Source organism: Scedosporium apiospermum, assembly GCF_000732125.1.
Source record: "Scedosporium apiospermum strain IHEM 14462 chromosome Unknown SEQ_SAPIO_0022, whole genome shotgun sequence".
Classification (NCBI taxonomy): domain Eukaryota; kingdom Fungi; phylum Ascomycota; class Sordariomycetes; order Microascales; family Microascaceae; genus Scedosporium; species Scedosporium apiospermum.
The window spans coordinates 1073092-1090731 of record NW_015971723.1 but is presented as its reverse complement, the minus strand read 5'-3'; the positions used below and the strand labels follow the sequence as shown (position 1 = coordinate 1090731).

At 50.6% G+C, this 17640-nt stretch overlaps 2 protein-coding genes and 4 pseudogenes across 2 annotated transcripts; 4 read left to right on the top strand and 2 right to left on the bottom strand.

Annotated features, from left to right (window-relative positions):
* Positions 1-2381: 2381 nt before the first annotated feature.
* Positions 2382-3251, top strand: SAPIO_CDS0578 (annotated as a pseudogene; the record flags this gene model as incomplete).
* A 3242-nt stretch (positions 3252-6493) lies between these two features.
* Positions 6494-7703, bottom strand: SAPIO_CDS0577 (Uncharacterized protein; the record flags this gene model as incomplete). Its single annotated transcript, XM_016783322.1, has 2 exons — positions 6494-7567; positions 7635-7703. 2 exons carry the CDS (start codon positions 7701-7703, stop codon positions 6494-6496), a joined length of 1143 nt encoding a protein of 380 aa, XP_016646522.1.
* Positions 7704-8190: 487 nt separating this feature from the next.
* On the top strand, positions 8191-10188 carry SAPIO_CDS0576 (annotated as a pseudogene; the record flags this gene model as incomplete).
* A 325-nt stretch (positions 10189-10513) lies between these two features.
* Positions 10514-14828, bottom strand: SAPIO_CDS0575 (uncharacterized protein; the record flags this gene model as incomplete). The annotated part of the gene is made up of 3 exons (XM_016783321.1): positions 10514-12040; positions 12137-14367; positions 14438-14828. The coding sequence occupies 3 exons, from the start codon at positions 14826-14828 to the stop codon at positions 10514-10516; spliced, it is 4149 nt and encodes a 1382-aa protein (XP_016646521.1).
* Positions 14829-15598: 770 nt separating this feature from the next.
* On the top strand, positions 15599-16270 carry SAPIO_CDS0574 (annotated as a pseudogene; the record flags this gene model as incomplete).
* A 637-nt stretch (positions 16271-16907) lies between these two features.
* Positions 16908-17351, top strand: SAPIO_CDS0573 (annotated as a pseudogene; the record flags this gene model as incomplete).
* Between the last annotated feature and the right edge of the window lie 289 nt (positions 17352-17640).

The following is a 17640-nucleotide window of genomic DNA, read 5'->3' as shown; positions in this document are numbered from 1 at the left end:
CAGCAAAGGAAGATCGTGCCCGACGTAGACTTGTAAGCGGCCGGTTTTATATGACAAGGCAAATTGAACGTGTTTAACAAGCAGGAAAAAAAACTTCACTGCTCAGATTCGGTCAGAGCTCTCTAGTCTTGAAGATTGCGAACACTACAGAAAGCACTACTATTAAAAGCTTAACATTACTCGATGAAGACGTGCGTGCACCTTATAGATAATAAGTACTTAAAAATCGAAATAGTTATAGACTTATTAAAATAAACTAATTTTTTTTAATATTTTAAATTTTATTATTAATAATATATAAATTTTTATAATAAATAATTTATTATATTTATTAATTATTAAAATAATTAAATTAATTATATTTATTATTTAATTAATAAATTTATAATTAAAATTAATATATATTATTTTATTTAAATTTTTTAATTATTTTAATAAATTAAGATATTATTTAATTGGTAAATAAAATTTAATAAAATAATAAATAATATTTTTAAAAATATATATTATTTATTAAATATTATTTTATAATATTATATATAATATAAATTATTTTACTTTAAAATATTTAAAAAGATCATGACTTCGACAAGTTCGTTCTTTGGCTCTTAGAAACGCAATTCTCGCCGAGGACCATTTTCAACCTCGCACCGCGTATAGTACTTCGTTCGTGCTGTACACGACAGTCCAAGTATAAGTACGAAGTACATAAGGTTACTCGAGACAGCCAGGCTAGTCCTGCCATGCAGATAACTTGCAGCCCTTAACCCATGTTTTCAGCCGAGAATTTACAGTGGGTCCACTAAACCACGCACTGTGAACTGTCCGCCTCCAACTTCCAATATTATCAATTCATTGATGGTTTGTTGTTATTATTCGAATCAATTGAGGTTGCGTCTCTTCTTACGTACTGGCACCCTAAACTGACTCCTACTCTGCGATAGAGGGCCGATGGGATCATCCTCCGTGACTTGACAGAGTCAAGTGCAGGCAGGTGGTACCGGTGTGTTGTTATGATGCCATGATCATTGCATGGCCCCGAACCAAGATCCGCCAGCATGGACCTCGTTTTCAGCTCCCTCTGCCCCGCCGCCGACCACTCGGACGTGAACCGTGCCAAAATGGTGAGGGCGCTTCGGGGAGTTCCCACTGGCTACGAAGTAGTTCCATCGATACAAGTTCTACCAAGTAGGATCGTGTATGGTGGCGAGCGGGGAAGTCTTAAAACAAGGCTTTGGGGTTCTTTTCTCACTCCAGTATACTGGTACGGATACCTCTGAGTACATAGAAGTACAGAAACGCAAGACGCAATGGGCGGGTCTCAACTAGGGGCAGACAGCCCTGAAGGGCACATCTACACTAGGTTCCGCGGTCCCGGTTTAGTCCTATCAAATATTATTACTTCCTCCACTCCCCACTGGCGGCCCCCCTGCCACCCGATCCTGTTTAAACGGCGTCGGACACTACCACATTGTCGGGCTGCGGCTAGGGACTGTGCCCAGACCCTGGTTCACGGAATTCGCCGTTGGATTGCCCCGATCCCTGATGGGGTCTAGGAGCGAGAAAAGCGGGAAAGCTGGTGCATGGAGGCGGTTCTCCAACACCACTTCGTATACACTCTCCACCAAGTAGAGGCTGTTGGGGCCAGGGCCACAATGCCATCATGGAGGAGGAATTTAGTTGATGTATTTCTGATTAACCCTTAGTAACCCGACCCATGCCCTTTAGTTTCTGAGGCCGCGCATCCTGTAAAGCCTCGGGTTGATGAATGATGTGCATATTAGAGCACCACGCCTTCCCTCGGCGACCCTATTGTGCCAGAGCTCTCTTCTTTACCAACAGCTCGCGACGGACTGCACCGCTATCCATCGAACCCTCTTTCTAATTTCTAATTTGTTCAGAAGAAACATCGTGCGACCTATTCTCACCTGCCAGGTTCCCATCTAAAGATTTCTCTTTCCAGCCCTGATCCCTCTGGTGCTGTGGGTTATCCATACCTTACAATAGTGTTTCGGCAGGCACTCACCGGTGCTCTTTTATCTACGATCGAGTTCGCCATCCTTTGAAATCCTTCGATTCAGGTTAAATCTTTCTCTCTTTCTCCCCCCTCATCGATACCCTTTACTGTCTTCTCCGCTTGACAAGCTACAAGCTCGGCAGAGCAACTCTGGATCCAGGCCCGAAAGCTTGGGTGGTCTTGGTGGGCCGGCTTACCTCGGGGAGCTGGTCGTGAACGGAGGATAGTACGTGCCCGAACGACTACAGGCCCCAGTTCGGGTCTGCATTTTTACACGAGTATCGGCCTGGAGGCGATGACGGCAAAGGCATATAGACCACCTCGATCGTCGGTGTCAAATAGAGAATCTAGCTTCAGCCACGAGATGGCAAGCGGCTCGCAGCCCACTCTGCGGAGAGGCCCCTGGTCCAGCCAGGAGGACCAAATGCTACTGAAGCTCGTCGAAGCCCATGGACCTTCCAATTGGGTTGTTATTGCCCATTCCCTCGGCACTCGCTCAGCCAAGCAGTGCAGAGAAAGATACCACCAAAATTTGAAGCCGACACTTGATCACAGCCCCATCCGACCGGAGGAGGCGGAAATCATCGAGAAGCTTGTCAGTCAGATTGGCCATCGATGGGCGGAAATTGCGCGCAGGCTACCTGGGAGAAGTGATAATACAGTCAAGAATTGGTGGAATGGGAAGCAAAACAAACTGAGCCGTCACGAACAGTTAAAGGCTGCCTACACAACGCGATATCGCAGCCCACCCGCTCTTCCAGATCAAGGATATCACCATTCACCCCCCTCGCACAGAACGCACGGCAGCTTACGATCAGAATCGTCGTCATCGTCTGCGGACGTTAACCCTTTCCTTGGTCCAGCACCCGTACGAGATACCACCCCGCAATACGATTACATGACCGCGCCATCGCCCAAGAGCACAAATTCACCAGAAAGTGATGCTATAAGCTCACCTCCGTATTCGTCGATGCTTCCCGATAATGGCTTCTCGAGAAGCCTCTCATCTCGGACGGAAAGTCCGCGACTAAAACCCGAAGCCGGTCCGCAACTCCCGCCGATCCAAGGCTGGGAGGAGCCTCGGCTTCGCGCTTCAGCAATTTCCCTCGTCGAGCAACTCCCAGGCATCCACACCGTTCTACCAGCACCTCCCAAAACTAGTAACTCAAACGAGGGCACAATACCGAACACGAAGAACTCTAAAATGGCAATGGCATCATTGATATGCCGGTAAAATCGATGGACCCATATCTCAGATGGTCGCTACGGGGAAGAAGGGCATATGTTTGCTTGAGGGTTATCACTTTGCCCCTACTCTGTCGCCGTCCAATCCGTGCTGGAATCTTGCAGCAACCCGACCGCCCTGAGCCGCGGGAGCCATTGCCCATCACCGAATGCGGACCCTCGAGCTCCAGGAAGGATCCAGGAATGACGAGGAACGTGCGGACTGCTGTATACCAGATGGGCAATGGGTGAATCACCGGGGAACACGGGAAGAGCGGTGCGCCGGATGAGCGCTCCTTTCGTGATGTTCTGAGGGCTGACACTGCTCCTCCTGTCATTCAGTGCTCGAGTCGAGTGAGCAGTGGCGAAAGCCCGCTGCATTGCATGTACACTTATTACAGGATAGCTCGGGCTGTCAACCCGGACCCGGGCCTATCCCTGGTGGGTGGCCCGACCTGCGGCGATACCTCAGGGTTTAGTACAGTTTACTTCCGCGACGAGTCGCACGGTGCATTGGCTCTGCTGCAGTGTGCAAAGTACTATGTACGAAGTAATTTAATCATTGCCTCAGTTCACGTACCTTGAGTTACTGGCCAGCTGGTTTTTCCGAGTGCGGCTATTTGGTGACCTATGAGGAGGGCCGACAATCCATTTTGCTGACTGGAAGATTATGAAATGCAACATTGAAGTTGGCAACAATGAACCTGCCTTTGATACGATTGCACTCTCTACCTTTGTACCTTGGAATAAAGTAGACGATGGCGAGTGCTCGCCCAATCCGCACCATGGAGTTTGGCTTCCCGGCGTCCGCGCCGCGTCCCCTCCAAACTATTCTTACTTTGTGGAATTGACAAGTCATTTTTTTGTTCACGTTTTGCAGGTCCAGATCTCGGAGATAAGCGAGAACGGTTCGTTTCAAGTTCATGTACTTGTATGGACTGTGCAAAGGCACCGTAGTATTATCTCCAGCACTAAAACCGCCCATGTCGTCCTGTATCTCCATGTACACTACTTTAGTTGGTGCACTGACCTGATCAACGATCAACGGCTATAATGTACGAGTAGCTAAGATCCATCAAATCAGTCAACGGCGAAGTGGGCATCTCGTTACGCTAGTGGTCGAACGCACGCTGCCACACCAACTTAGTCTAGCACGTTCAGCCCGGATGGAAGTGCAGGAGGGGGGGTACATCATGTCGTGTACCTGTGTACTAGGAGTCTATAGTAGTACGAAGTAGTGTACTTCGCAGCGTAGAGTTTCCCCTCCCCGGAGACAACACCCAAAAAAAAAAAAAAAAAAAAAAAAAAAAAAAAGCACTGAAGCAATCCTTTTCATTGGGTTTCCTCACATTCAAGGTCGGCTTGCCGGGAGCTAAGCTGCTTTTAAAGTTTTAATATTGATGATGTGCCAACGGCTTCGCCATGGGTAAGAATGCCGTAATGTATTACGAAGGCAGGCGGTCCTGCACGGATCGATCTCGATCCAACCCCAATGTCTTCGTTCGGATCCTGGAAAACACGGCAACCGTTGCATTATGTTTCGTGTCTCCTACAGGTCGCTGCCTTTCGAACAATATCATAAAGGTCGCTATCCGTCCTCGTAGACAAATCTGTACCTCGTACAATTTCTCCTTCGCCTTACGAAGTACAAAGTCGCTTTCAATGCGTGGTTACTGGCGAGTACATATTCCACGCCACGTCCGGGTAATACAACTTCATGGATTTGGAATCGAACATGATGTTGTTGATGCTACTTATCCTGGGCCTGCGGCCATGCGAGGATCATCATCCTTTGCCGAGGAGCGCTGCTTGGTACATACATGTAAACAAGCACATCGGTTCAAGGATCAGCCGCATGCACTAGCTGAACGATCCGATCGCCAGCCGTGTTCGCTTATCTGACCTGAGAACGACCTTTCGAAATTGCCATCGGCTATCCGTCCTGTGCGAGGACCAAGTAAAACTAGCCGGAACCAGAGAAAGAGACAACGCACCCCCACACTGGGATCTTTGCGCAATGTAGTGTACAAGTTCCGAGGTACCCGCTGCGCTGCCGTTGGACAAGATGAATGATGGATCAATGATCGAGTGATGGATCAATAATGGACAGGGGTTCCTGATGATGGATTCCGTTTACTTCGCAGGCATCAGCTCGAATTGCTGGCACTGTGCGGAACAGGGTGGAGTTTGGGTTCAATGTTGGAACAGACTCACGCACTGCGCAATAGCGACCATCAACTTTCAAGGATGCCGAGAAATTATTTTTTTCGGTTTATGTTTTATTTTATCTTTTTCCTAGAAATTTCCCTGAAACTTGCTGATGCCAGAGAACTGCTGCGCAGCGATCAGCTCAGCTCCAGCCCCATCGTTCCGATACCCACGCCAGCTCACTTAAATTAGTCCAACGCATCGAGGACAGGGGTCACAGCTACGGTTGGCATTCGGTACCTGATGAAACACCCATCTTCTTTTCTCCTTTTCTTCGAAGGAACTCAGAGCCGGCAAATGGATGAGGCAAATTGGATAGAAAGACGCAAGCATGCCTAAGAGTTGAAGAAAAAAAATCCAAGTAGAGGTTTTTTTTTTTTTTTTTTTTTCGTTTTGGTCGCCAGCACATCTCGCAGTTCCGCATCCGCCCCACTCCCCACAAACAGAGCCTCAGAGGTCCACTGGAAACGCCCGGCATTGGAGCGGCAGACTCCAGACAGCAATCACGCCGGAATCGACGCCAGCGAGGATGCAAGAATGCCTGACAGGAATGTGTGTCTCACAGTACGAGACCAATGGTATGTATTTAGCGGCGCATTTGGGTGAGAGCAATGGACCGCTTCCTGGTCTTCGTTGACTCTAGGAATTTCAACAAAGCGGGGACATGAGCCATACTCTGAGAAGTGAGTCGACGAGCACGGCAAGCTAACCGAGCCATAGGATAGCAGGTAGGACGAGGCAAGTCTATCTCCCTGGAAAATCATGGGTCTAAGAAAAGCTGTTTGTGGTTGGCCGTCAACAACATCCCCCATGTTTTTACCATCCGTCCAGGGCCTCATGGAACGGCATGTTGAGCTGAATAAAGGCACACTTCTTCTGCTGCCTTTTGGTGTTGTACATCCACCTAGCCTCGAGCGAACCCCACCACACTATAGGACGAATTCCGATCATCATTGTTTCATGTGCGGGCCACGCATGTCGTAGGGTTGGGGGTGGATAGACCTCGTAGACCACAGTGGTCGAGAATAAGATTGTCGGAATAGATCAGTGAAACAAGTCCTCAGCCTTTTGCCGCCGTCGATTTCTACCTTCGAGTTTATCCGCAAAGAGATCGTTGCCAACACCGCCATCGAATTTGTTCGGAAAGAGTTCCTTGACCTTGACTGTTGAAGTTCCCTTAATGGTGAAGCCAGCGGAAGGGCCTCCCTGAGAGGCGATCCCTCGGATGTGCAACGAATGGTCCGCGGCTGTATTGTCGAGTGATGTAGCCTTTGTAGCGGCCTCGAGTTGGTCTAACTGGGCTAGTTTGGTACTCGACGTCGAAATCTTCGAAGGGAAGAGTTCTCTGCGATCCTCCCTTGTGATGAGCTGCTGCTTGACTTGCAGCGCCCTCGCCCTGTTGCGATTTGACCGATCATCCGCAATGGACGGTGACGCTGACCTGGAACGGAGGCGATCCCCGCGGCGCCGCCCGGGGAAAAGTTCCTTGGTTTGGCTACGTCCATGAGAGGGACGAGTGGTCTCTTCGGGTTCTTTGTCATCGTAAAAGCTTTCGTCGAAGATGATATCTTCTTGGGATAATCTCCGCCTCTCCATGTCCCGGCGGCGCCTACCGCTTGCGCCGTCACGGTCGCGATATTTTGCTCGGTTGGTGTGCTCACGTCGGAAGCGTTCCTCGGGATCATATTCAGGATGGAGCAGATAGAATCGGCTCCTAGATGATGCCCCGGCTTTCTTTTTGTCGGATGAGAGGGCAAAGCGAACTTGCAGTTCGACCTCCGGCTTTGCAGTGTAGGACTTGGCCGGGACGCATTCAAGAATGGGGAGTTGAGTGGGATCTGCTATCTCGATGGCGCTTAAGGAAGCCAGAGCATCCTGGGCTGTAGACGTAGAATTGAATACGAGATTCGCAGATGTGTCATTGATCCATTCGATCCTATCGGCGGGGCCAAAATGCTCCGAAAGATATGACTTGATGTCCTCGGTGGTCAAGACATCGAGGCCGCGAATATGAACCTTAGTTGGGACTAAGACGTTGTCATCGATCTCGGCGTGTTCTTGCTGCTGTAAGCCAGTTGACGCCACTTGTTCCTGGGTAGGGGCGGAGGTCGGACGAATCTGAGAGCACCGCGCCCATGTTAATTAGTTAAATATCGAAGCGCGGCTGGCTATGTAGGTTACAAACCTCGTCGTGGTAGTTAGAATGGTCCCTGCCCATCTGAGGCGTGTCTTCCATCTCCACGTCCCAATCCATGTTGAACTCTTGGCTCTTGGCTCTTGCGTGCTGAGAGTGAAAGATATGCAGATGGAAGCAGCTTCCCGTTGTCTGGATTGTTCATGCGAGCCTGTTTAATGGGTGGCACCGCCGATGTTTTGCCGGTATACTGCCACCATCAAGCCCACGACGCTTGACATTTTTGTGGAAGAAAAGGGGAAAAAAAAGTCTCTAACAGGGGGGGATGAAACCTCAATGGGAAGTCGGCATCTTAGAATCGAGATAGCACCTCCCAAACAAGGACAGATGACGATTAATGCATGAATCGAAGACTTATCGTCGAACGAGGCCAAAGGTGACTCTGTCTTCCTGTCTTGATGTAAGCCTGCAGATGACTAATCATCCACCATTTTTGGGACGTCTTGATATCGTTGCAACATGGTCAGAATTCAGAAGTTGTGTGTGGGGTAAGGCACCCCGCGATAGCATCAGTTTCTTAATTTGTACTTCCCGTTAAGTCGCAATCATGACGGCGCGAGCCTCTGCGGCGACGCTAAATACTTTGTTGAAAGCCGTATCTATCGATGACCATGAGGAGATTCTCAAGACTACAGTAACGGCTCTCAATTCTTGTCCCCAAGACCATAACATACGACAAACTCAGGTCGTTGCACTACTAAAGTTAGACCGCTTTGGTGATGCTCTACGTGTGATAGACGAGGGCGACGCTGGGTTTCGACATGGATGCTTGCTTGAAAGTGCATACGCATACTATAAAACGGGACAGCTCTCGAAGGCTAGGGAATGTTTACAGCCTGCCCTCTCTACAGGCCACCGCGGGGTGCTTCATCTCGACGCCCAGGTCGCCTACCGAGCCGAAAAATTCGCCGAGGCGAGCAAGACATACCGCATTCTTTCCTCCAAATATCCAGATCACGAGGAAAGCCATGATTTGAAGATCAACGAACTAGCGGCTTTGGCGCAACTCGGCTGGCAGAGCCGCGAAATCCTCGGGTGCCTTCAGCGGGACCTTGACAAACCGGATACGTTCGAGGTGGCCTATAATGCGGCCTGTATATACCTTTCCTACGGGTTTTTCGAAGAGGCTGTGCAGTCCCTCTCCCTCGCAAAACAGCTTTGCGACTCCTCTGAAGACTTGTCAGATGAGGAGAAGCAGGAAGAAATTCTGCCCATCCTCATTCAACTAGGGTATACCTACTTTCGAATGGGTCTCAAAAAAGCCGCGGCTGATGTGTACTCATCCATTGACTTATTCTTGTACGCGCTTCTCACTGTTGCCTCAGACGGCCGCACAGTCACTGATACTTGCAACTTTAGGAACTGCGATGCGGATTCTGCTTTTCTGCGGAAGCTCAACTCCACGATTGTTACTTCCGATACAGCGAGTCCGTTCTTCCTTGAACGGATAATCCGGGACTCAGTACATCCGAACGAAAATTCTGGACTCTTCAATTACCAAAGGGATCTCCTGGATCAGTTGAGGTTCAGCTTGAGCCTAAACTGTCAAAGTTTCAAAGGAGTCCAGAAAAGGACCGCAGACATCATTTCGAAGTCGGGGCCAAGTATCACGAGCTCAGTAAACAGGCTTTCCGTTCTGAATGCAGCTGCGTCTTTGCAGCTACACGCTGGCGTTTCTACCGTTGGCACCTGTCGAGAACTGCTCAAACAGCGGCCCTGGGATATTGGCCTTCTGTTGACGACGGTGAGATTCTGCGTCCAGGAACATAAGCTGAGTGCCGCCTGCGCCCTTGTGGAGAACTTCATATCCCTGCTTGCTCAAGCGGACTCCCGCGAACGTAGACAACTTCGTTTTACGCCTGGGTTGGTCGCTCTTTTGGTATCCCTATATAAGGCGCAGGGCAGACAAAGGTCTATCCCGGTTGCGTTGTCGAAACTGCTTGCCTCTGGCGAAACACCAGCAAAAGAACTCCATGCATCTCTTTTACGAGAGCTCGGGCTGAGTCTAATCATGTCGCAGCATGACTTGGAGGAGCTTCAGGCTGCAGCAGTCGCGTTCCAAGCCCTACTGGAGAAAGAGCCATCCGACGATGTTGCTGTCGCAGGGGTTGTGGCCTCCCGTGGGCTCTCCGGGGATAATAACCGAAAATCTCTTCTTACGCGGCTTTCCCCCGTAGGTCCTTTGGTGGATGGGATTCAGGTCCAGTCACTCCTAAGCGGGGGGGTGGTTTTGCCTTCATCTACCACTATACAAACGAAACGCAAACCCTTAAGTGATCTGGAAAAGCCAGCCAAGAAGAGGAGACGTAAAGTGGTGGGCGATGTGGAATCGGGGAAGCAGTTGGACCCCGAACGATGGCTTCCTCTTCGGGATCGCGCCTCCTATCGGCCAAGAGGGAAAAAGGGTAAAAAGCGGGCAGCTGAGACTACGCAAGGTGGGATTGTTAAGGAAGAAACGATCGAGCTTGTTGGCGGAGCAGGGGCTGTTAAGGTAGAAAAAGCTGCCCCTGTTTCGCAGAAGAAAAAGAGGAAGGGGAGAAAATAGAAATTTCGAGCGACCAAGTATTACTGCTAGAGAGGGTGGATGGCACTTTAATCATAGAACAATCCCAGAAATACACGGTTAACGTAACAACTATCCCTAGTGTACAGATTGATGTGACTGCAATTGTCTTCATCATGGCCTGTATTGTTGAAATTACATTTGCAAATCCAGTGACCCGGTCCAGCCAGCGGCCCCCACAATCTATCAGATATCTAGAAGAACCAGAAGGCCCGACACCACCCCACCACTGGCGAGCAACATGACTACTGGGTATATTGTATATCATTGAAGCCACAAAACCAAAACTTTAGAGAAAGCAGGCTCATCAGTGATCCACGCCACTGTTCTCCGAGGTGGGGGTGGTTGGACCTAAACTTGGTGTCTCGTGCTGGGACTGGTGCTGCGCCGCATTCGTGACCGGATCATCCTCACATTCGCTGACATCTCGCTCGATTGGTGGGAGAGGAGTGCGCCTGCCCTCAGAGAAACTTAGAGCTACTTCACTGTCTTCATCGGAGGGCGCAGTGAGACGGCCAGCGGATGCTGATCTTGAGTATTTTCGATGAAGTTCACGGAAACTTCTTGCTGTCGCCGTGCTTGCGCTTGCAGCAGAGCCCCTCCGCTCACTCCATTCTCGACCATCTTCGGTAACAGAATAAAAGTCATGCTCTCCACTCGTGCGGGGCAGTGAGCGCTGTCCCTGTTGCTGTTGCTGCGATTGATCATCGCGCCATACCTGCTGTTTAGCCCGTATCTTCGCGTCTGGTGATATCGCCCGCAGCTCCGTACCGAAATTGATCACGGATGCTTTCTTTCCATGGACGACAAAGCTTCCCGTTGACCGGGTGAGCTTACTGTCGACATTGTCATCCTCCAACGACCCGCTGGCCAGAATCTCCTTCCCCTTTTTGATACGTTGGTGGGAAAGGTGTCCGGCGCTATCTCTAAGGGTACGCTGGAGGCTTCTCCGGAGTTTATTCCTCTCCACTTTTTCAGCCGGAGACGAATTATCACGCCATTCTTCAGCTTCACCCATGGGACCAGCGGTAAACGGTGATCCGTAGCTGTCAGAAACTCTTCTCGATCTGGTTTTGATAAGACCAGCCTGTTCCAAAAGGTCGCGTTCGCCATCATCAATATCGTCATGTATCGAGCCACCACGTGGCTGACCGCTCGGCAGTTCTCCGTTACCATTCGGGGGCTTGCCGGATGGAATGACTGGGGGTTGGGGACTGGGGAAAGCTATGCTGCTAGAGATCGAACCTGCTCTGAGACTTGCCGTGTCCGACCTTCTGCGAGGCCGAGAGCTAGTTTTAGGCGGAGTTTGGAGAGGAGCATCAGTTGTTGGGTTATTGGGTCGTTCTGGACATTCCGAGTCGTCATGAACTACTGAGCCGCTAGGTCGGGAAGCTTCATTACCGAGACGGACCGTGGAATCTGTAGACAAGCCTGGTGATGCACTGACGGGCTGTGGCGGTGCTTCCATGGGCGGTGTGTTCACGGCCGTGCTGGCCATGTATTCCATTCCGTTCCGCTCCTCCTCCAGGTCCTGGAGAAGGATGTCCCGGTGGCACCGCAATTTCCAAATCTCCATTCGAGTCCATTTAAGTTGTGCCGACATGCGCGCAGCTGCTAATAGAACCTGTTCACGTGTTTTTGTCTGAATCGGTGCCAGAATCTGCAAGTGTCTTGCGTTTCTTAGCTGCGCCTCTAGCTGCTTTTCAACAGAAGCTAGTTTGTCCGCGGCATCTGCAACCTTCTGCACCATGATGTCTCGGCGTGCTGCGAGAATGTCTTCTGCCATCTTCTGGTCAATACGGCCACGGGCTATGCTGACATCACCCGTCGGGGTCTGAATAAGTTGCGTAGCATCAGAGCTATCGAGTCTCCTAATGCCACGACGGCTTTGACCATCATAATGCCCACCTACAACGCCCCTCATCCGTACCCCAGAGGTCCTGAAGGCTGCAGCATAGTTGAGCTTTGCTAGCCAATCGTTCATCTCGTTTTCGTCGTCGGCAAGCAAGACTTCCTCAATTCCTCCATGCCGGACGTAGACGAATGCATTTTTGTGCCTCTTGTATGTAGAATCGACCAGAGCGACAGCACCATCAGTTGAGAATAGTACATCGGGCTTGAACTGCTCCAGCGGTGGCTGGAAAATAACAGGGACTCCGTCATTTCCCTGCTTGACGTGGGATTCGTATTGATGCATAAGACTCTTTACCCAGGTCGTATTGCGGAAGAAGTACAGCTGAGCTCCTGTCAAGATCGCACCCCATTCTTGCCATTTGGATCTGGTCCTCTTCTTCTTAGCGTCTTTGCGCCAAAGGAGTCCAACTTTCGTAATCTTTATATCGACGATTCCGGGATGCGCTTCTTCGGGGTTCGTCGCGGTCTTTTCTGTCATAAATGCATCCGGGCGGGATCGGGCCGAGACTATCTGCAAAACTCCAGTTCTAAAGAACGTCTTTTGGAGTTCTTTCAGATCCAAAGACTTGGCTGTCCCGAGATAAGAATATTGATCTTCTAGGTGCATAACATCCTTGAGACTCGGACGTAACACATCAAGTTTACCGTCGATGATTAGGGTATAGGGATCGAGGGGCTCCTTTGTCGAAGTCTTAACGACTTCGGTCGCTCCACCGGCGAAGATCGGCTTCCTTCTCGCTTTGTGAGCGACTATACGTTCACCATTGATATCAAGGTCGTCCTCCACATGAATAAAAGGCGTGTATGTAATATTGTCATAGAAGCATTCGAGAATCTCGTCAAAGATGCCCTCACCTCCAGCATTCTTCAAGTAGTCATGCTTTTGCATCTTGCGCTTGTTGTTCTTGTTGAAAGCATCTGTATGAAGGATGAGGAGTGAGAATGCTATGAAATATGCCTGATCCGGGTTTGAATACACGCCGGGATTGCATTCATCGTAACGGTTGGCAAAGGCCTGCAGGCAACGGTCGATTTGCTGAGTCTCCCGAGGTAGTTCTGCCTCCATTAGAAGCTTTCGGAGGGCCATGTCGATAGGATCCCCGAAAAAACGAAAGCTCCTCATGTAGCTGCGCATCACTGCAGTCGAAAACTGATCCGAACCGCGCGAGAGCGCACTAGGGATTACACTACGACTGACTACCTCTTCTAAGCGAGCGAGGTATTTTGCAGGCGTATCGTCGTCTCGACGCTCAGGTAAAACGACCTGCTCTTCTCTAACTAGCTGAAGAGAATTGTTCTTGGAAGTTGCGGATCCCGGCGTCACGGGTGTCATGGATCCATGCCGATTGAGAGCAAGGTCGGAGTTTTGACGTAATCGGCTAAGACCAAAGAGATCACTGAAGCTCTTACGGCCGGTGGAGGAAGACGTCCGAATAGTTGGAGGGGCAAGGCATTCGTCATTCGAATGGCCGCCGATAGAGCTCATCGTAGAAGAGCGACCACGGAGGCTAATCGGCCCTCTTGTAGGGGATGAACGTCCGGAGTGCGCGGGCTCAGGTCGCCAGAGAGCAGTTGCGGGGGATGTGGCGTGCTTCGTCCGCGCCTCGGGAGAGGATACGTTTGGCGTCGTGCCGCTGTGAGATGTAGATGCCCTCGGCGTCCCGGGTTCGGAGAAGGGAGCACCGGACTCGGAAGTGCCGAACGAGGACCTCGGAATGGCTAGGGATGATGCTGAAATCGTACTCTGGGACATATGGCCCGCTGGCGCATTGCCCTTTTGAGGCAAATGGCCTAGAGGAAACAAGGACTCCCCGGCTTTGTTCCTTCGGCGCGGCAATCGAAAAAGCGTCGTGGTAATCGTATGAACAGTGTGCGTTGTAGTTGTGGTGGTGCTAGCATATACGGCCGGATCGCCAGAACCAGTGTCAGACCGAGAGGATTCAGATATCCGGGTAATTGGTAGGGCGGCGATAGTCCCGTCATCATGGTCATACGCCGGAGGTTCCGCAGCGGCCCCATGATCTCCGGATTCATCAGGGGGTATGAAGTGGGGATCGTCTAGGCGCCGTGGATCGTCAGATGTGGACTTTCTCGAGCGCTTTCCCTGCTGTGATTTGGCGATGTCCTTATCTCTTGACTTGGTAGGGGCTGCGGAACGGCGAAAGCGATTTGCTAAATTCATCCGGGAAGGTCTTTTTTGTAAAGCCTCGAAATCCACGGTTGGAGCAGTCGTGATGATTTCCGGAGCTGTAATATGTGCTAGTTAGCCCGAGTGCGCTACATATTCTCTTATTGTGAGGGAGATAATCTGACATACGCGGTGTGGGCAGAGGGGGAGGGTTCTCTGCTTCATGTTTGGCTCTCATCGATAACTGGGAATCAGACGCGTTCCGGAATCTGAGGACAGAGAAGCGGCGGTGTCGATGGGTTTGTTCCTGGGGCGGGGAACTTGGACGGCTGCTGGTGTGGTCTCGAGGCTGAGAGGTGGAGGAGCCTTGTGAGCTGTTATCAACGGCACGCGCCGGGATCGAAAGAGAACCAGAGGCATAGCTCTCCTTGCGACGGTTAGTCACAGGATCCGGCTCTATCCCGGAATCCGCATCCGCCAGTGCGTCCATTGAGGACTGTGCGGGACTCGACATCCCCACGGCGGCATTTCTAATGTCAGTCTCACTGGCCAGGGGGGCATGTCGGCGAAGAAAAGGCATTGTGGTTGTAGGTCATGATCTTTTGCAGCGAACAACTCGGGAAGGATAAGAGCGGTCGGAATAGACGAAAGGCGCAAAGGGAGGGCGTTTGAGCGCGCTCCTCAAGTCTGAAGGCTTCGCAGCCTTCAATGAAGTGTCATTTGGAGCGCTCAATTGAATCTAGGCATGAGTATTGACATTGACGGTTAGCTGAAAGTACTGTCTTCGTCCGAGCCGTTCGGTTTGTGTTGAAGCTTGGTGTAGGTTCGATCGCAATTCTAGTCCGTACAACAAGTACATGATGAACCTCGACAACTTCAAATTCGATGTCATATTAAAGGGGCGCCGCTGCCAACTTGGAATTGATGATGTTATGATGAGCTTATGTAAGGCCTCCAGAAATAATTGGGTCACTCCGTTCAGCCGTCAGCACCCGCCACATTATTCCAAAGGTAAAATTACCTGCAACTAATACCTGTGTACCTGTGTATTCTTATTTCATGTGTTGGTCCTTCACTCCAATTAAATTCTGCAACAAATACACAGGCACGAAGTAGCCCGTGCCATAATGATGGGATCGATTCTGGGCCCACAAAAGATGGCAACAGAGGTACCTGCCAACAGCCGATGGGCTGGCTGGGCTTACGCAATGCGTCGTCTTCCATGACCCGCCGCATCGATCCAAGTCTCTTTCCCTTGAACTGGCTGGTATCATAATTGCTGGTTTTTTCGAATGCGCTAAATGCTACGCCAGGAATGCGCGCGATTTTCTCATTGTCATCGTCATCGAAATGAAGTTCTCACGATTAGGATTCCTCTCGCTCCTCGCTTGCGCTCTAGCCGCAGAGCAACGGCCGAACGGAGGCCAAGAGGGAAGGCTCAGAACGACATTAACATCGAAGCAGTTCGCTTCTGCTGCCCGTGATGGCCGCAGCCATGCCAACCCGTCCCTGAGACGGCTTCGCGACTACTTCGTCGAGTTCATATTTGGGAATCCTGCTGCGAGAGTTGACACCAAGCCTGTCGAACGGAATATTTGGGCCGCTTATGGTGGCGAGGTGGTCGTGCGCTTCAACATAACCGATCCTCTCGAAGAAGCTGCCATTTCGGATGCCGTGGAGAGATTGTTCAAAGACGTATGGTCATATGGCCCAAACTACGTCGACATACGGATGCACCGCGATGATGTCGCGCCATTTCTTAGTCTTATTCCAAAGTCGCTACACACGTCTTACTACACCCTTATCCCGGACCTCGCGTCTCTTGTCCGGAGCACATACCCTCCTAAGTATCTCAGTGATGGATACGTAGACATGTTCCCAGAGACATCCTCTACCCTTGGCCCTCAGTTGCCGACTCACGGAGACAATGTGTTTTTCGAGAACTACCAGCCTTTGCCAGTCAGATCCCCCAGCCCCCACTTCCAGGCTGTCCCGGCCTCGTCTTTACCTCGGACCTACTAACGTAAAGCAGGTCATACGCCGGTGGGCACGGCTCGTGGAAGCGCTCTTCCCATCACTTGTAGATATAATAAGCATTGGCTCTTCTTATGAGGGTCGGGACATTCTTGCACTGCGGATCGGTGCTCGATCTGCTATTGACGTCGATTCACCACGAAAAACCATAGTAATTACAGGAGGATTACACGCGAGGGAATGGATCTCGACAACAACAGCGAACTACGTTGCCTGGTCGTTTATCACCCACTACCGCAAAGACCCTATTGTGACGAAGTTCTTGGAGCAATACGATCTCGTCGTTATCCCGACCCTAAACCCAGACGGGTTTGAATACACATGGCAAGTCGATCGTCTGTGGCGCAAAACGAGGCAGCACACTACTTTTCGGTTCTGTCGAGGTATCGACCTTGATCGTGCTTTTGGGTATAAATGGGAATATTCAGGAGATCCATGCTCGGAATTTTACAGCGGGAATGAAGCATTAGAGGCGATCGAAGCCCAACAACTGACTACATGGGTGCGGCGTTACATAGACAACGGCGCCGATGTAATAGGATTGATCGACCTCCATTCCTATTCTCAGCAAGTTCTTTTTCCATACTCATTCTCTTGCACCGAGGAACCGCCAAATTTGGAGAATATGGAGGAGTTGGCCGCTGGGCTAGCAAAGGCCATTCGGCTCACAAGTGGGGAAACTTATTCTGTCAGGCCGGCCTGCGAAGGCTCGACACTGTCTAGGACATCTATGCGAGATGCCAAATCGGCCCGTGTCGAAACGGGAGGCGGCTCTGCGATAGACTGGTTTAGCCACGAGTTACTTGCGCGATACAGCTACCAGATCCGACTGAGAGATACGGGGAGTTACGGCTTCTTGTTACCGCGAGAATACATCATCCCCACCGGTGAAGAGATATTTAGCGCTTTTCGATACCTCGCGGACTTTTTACTAGGCAACAACGGCATCGAAAGCCTTGCCGAGGCTTCCAGCGATCAACAGTTCGCCTCGCCCCAGACTCCTATAACCGGCATGTCAAGCCCTCTCGAGCGAGAAGACTCAACCCGCACTTGGGATTTGAGGATTTAAATCCGTCACCCTCAAGGGGAATCTTGTTGAAATCGCGCTCCCTTATTAACATCTGCCGCATCAGATCGGACTTGACGCCACACGACGAACTTAGCGACTCTAACGTTTCAGTGGTTAGCACTGACGCATTAGTGTCAATGCTACGGTTGGCAAAAATAGCCTCTAGCTATTTGCCAGTGGAAGAAAATCTAATATTACTTGCCCGACGGTGGACCTCACTTAGGCACTATGAGTGATGCGGCGTGAACGATACCACGCTGCATATCACCAATGAGCCACGCGATGCTTG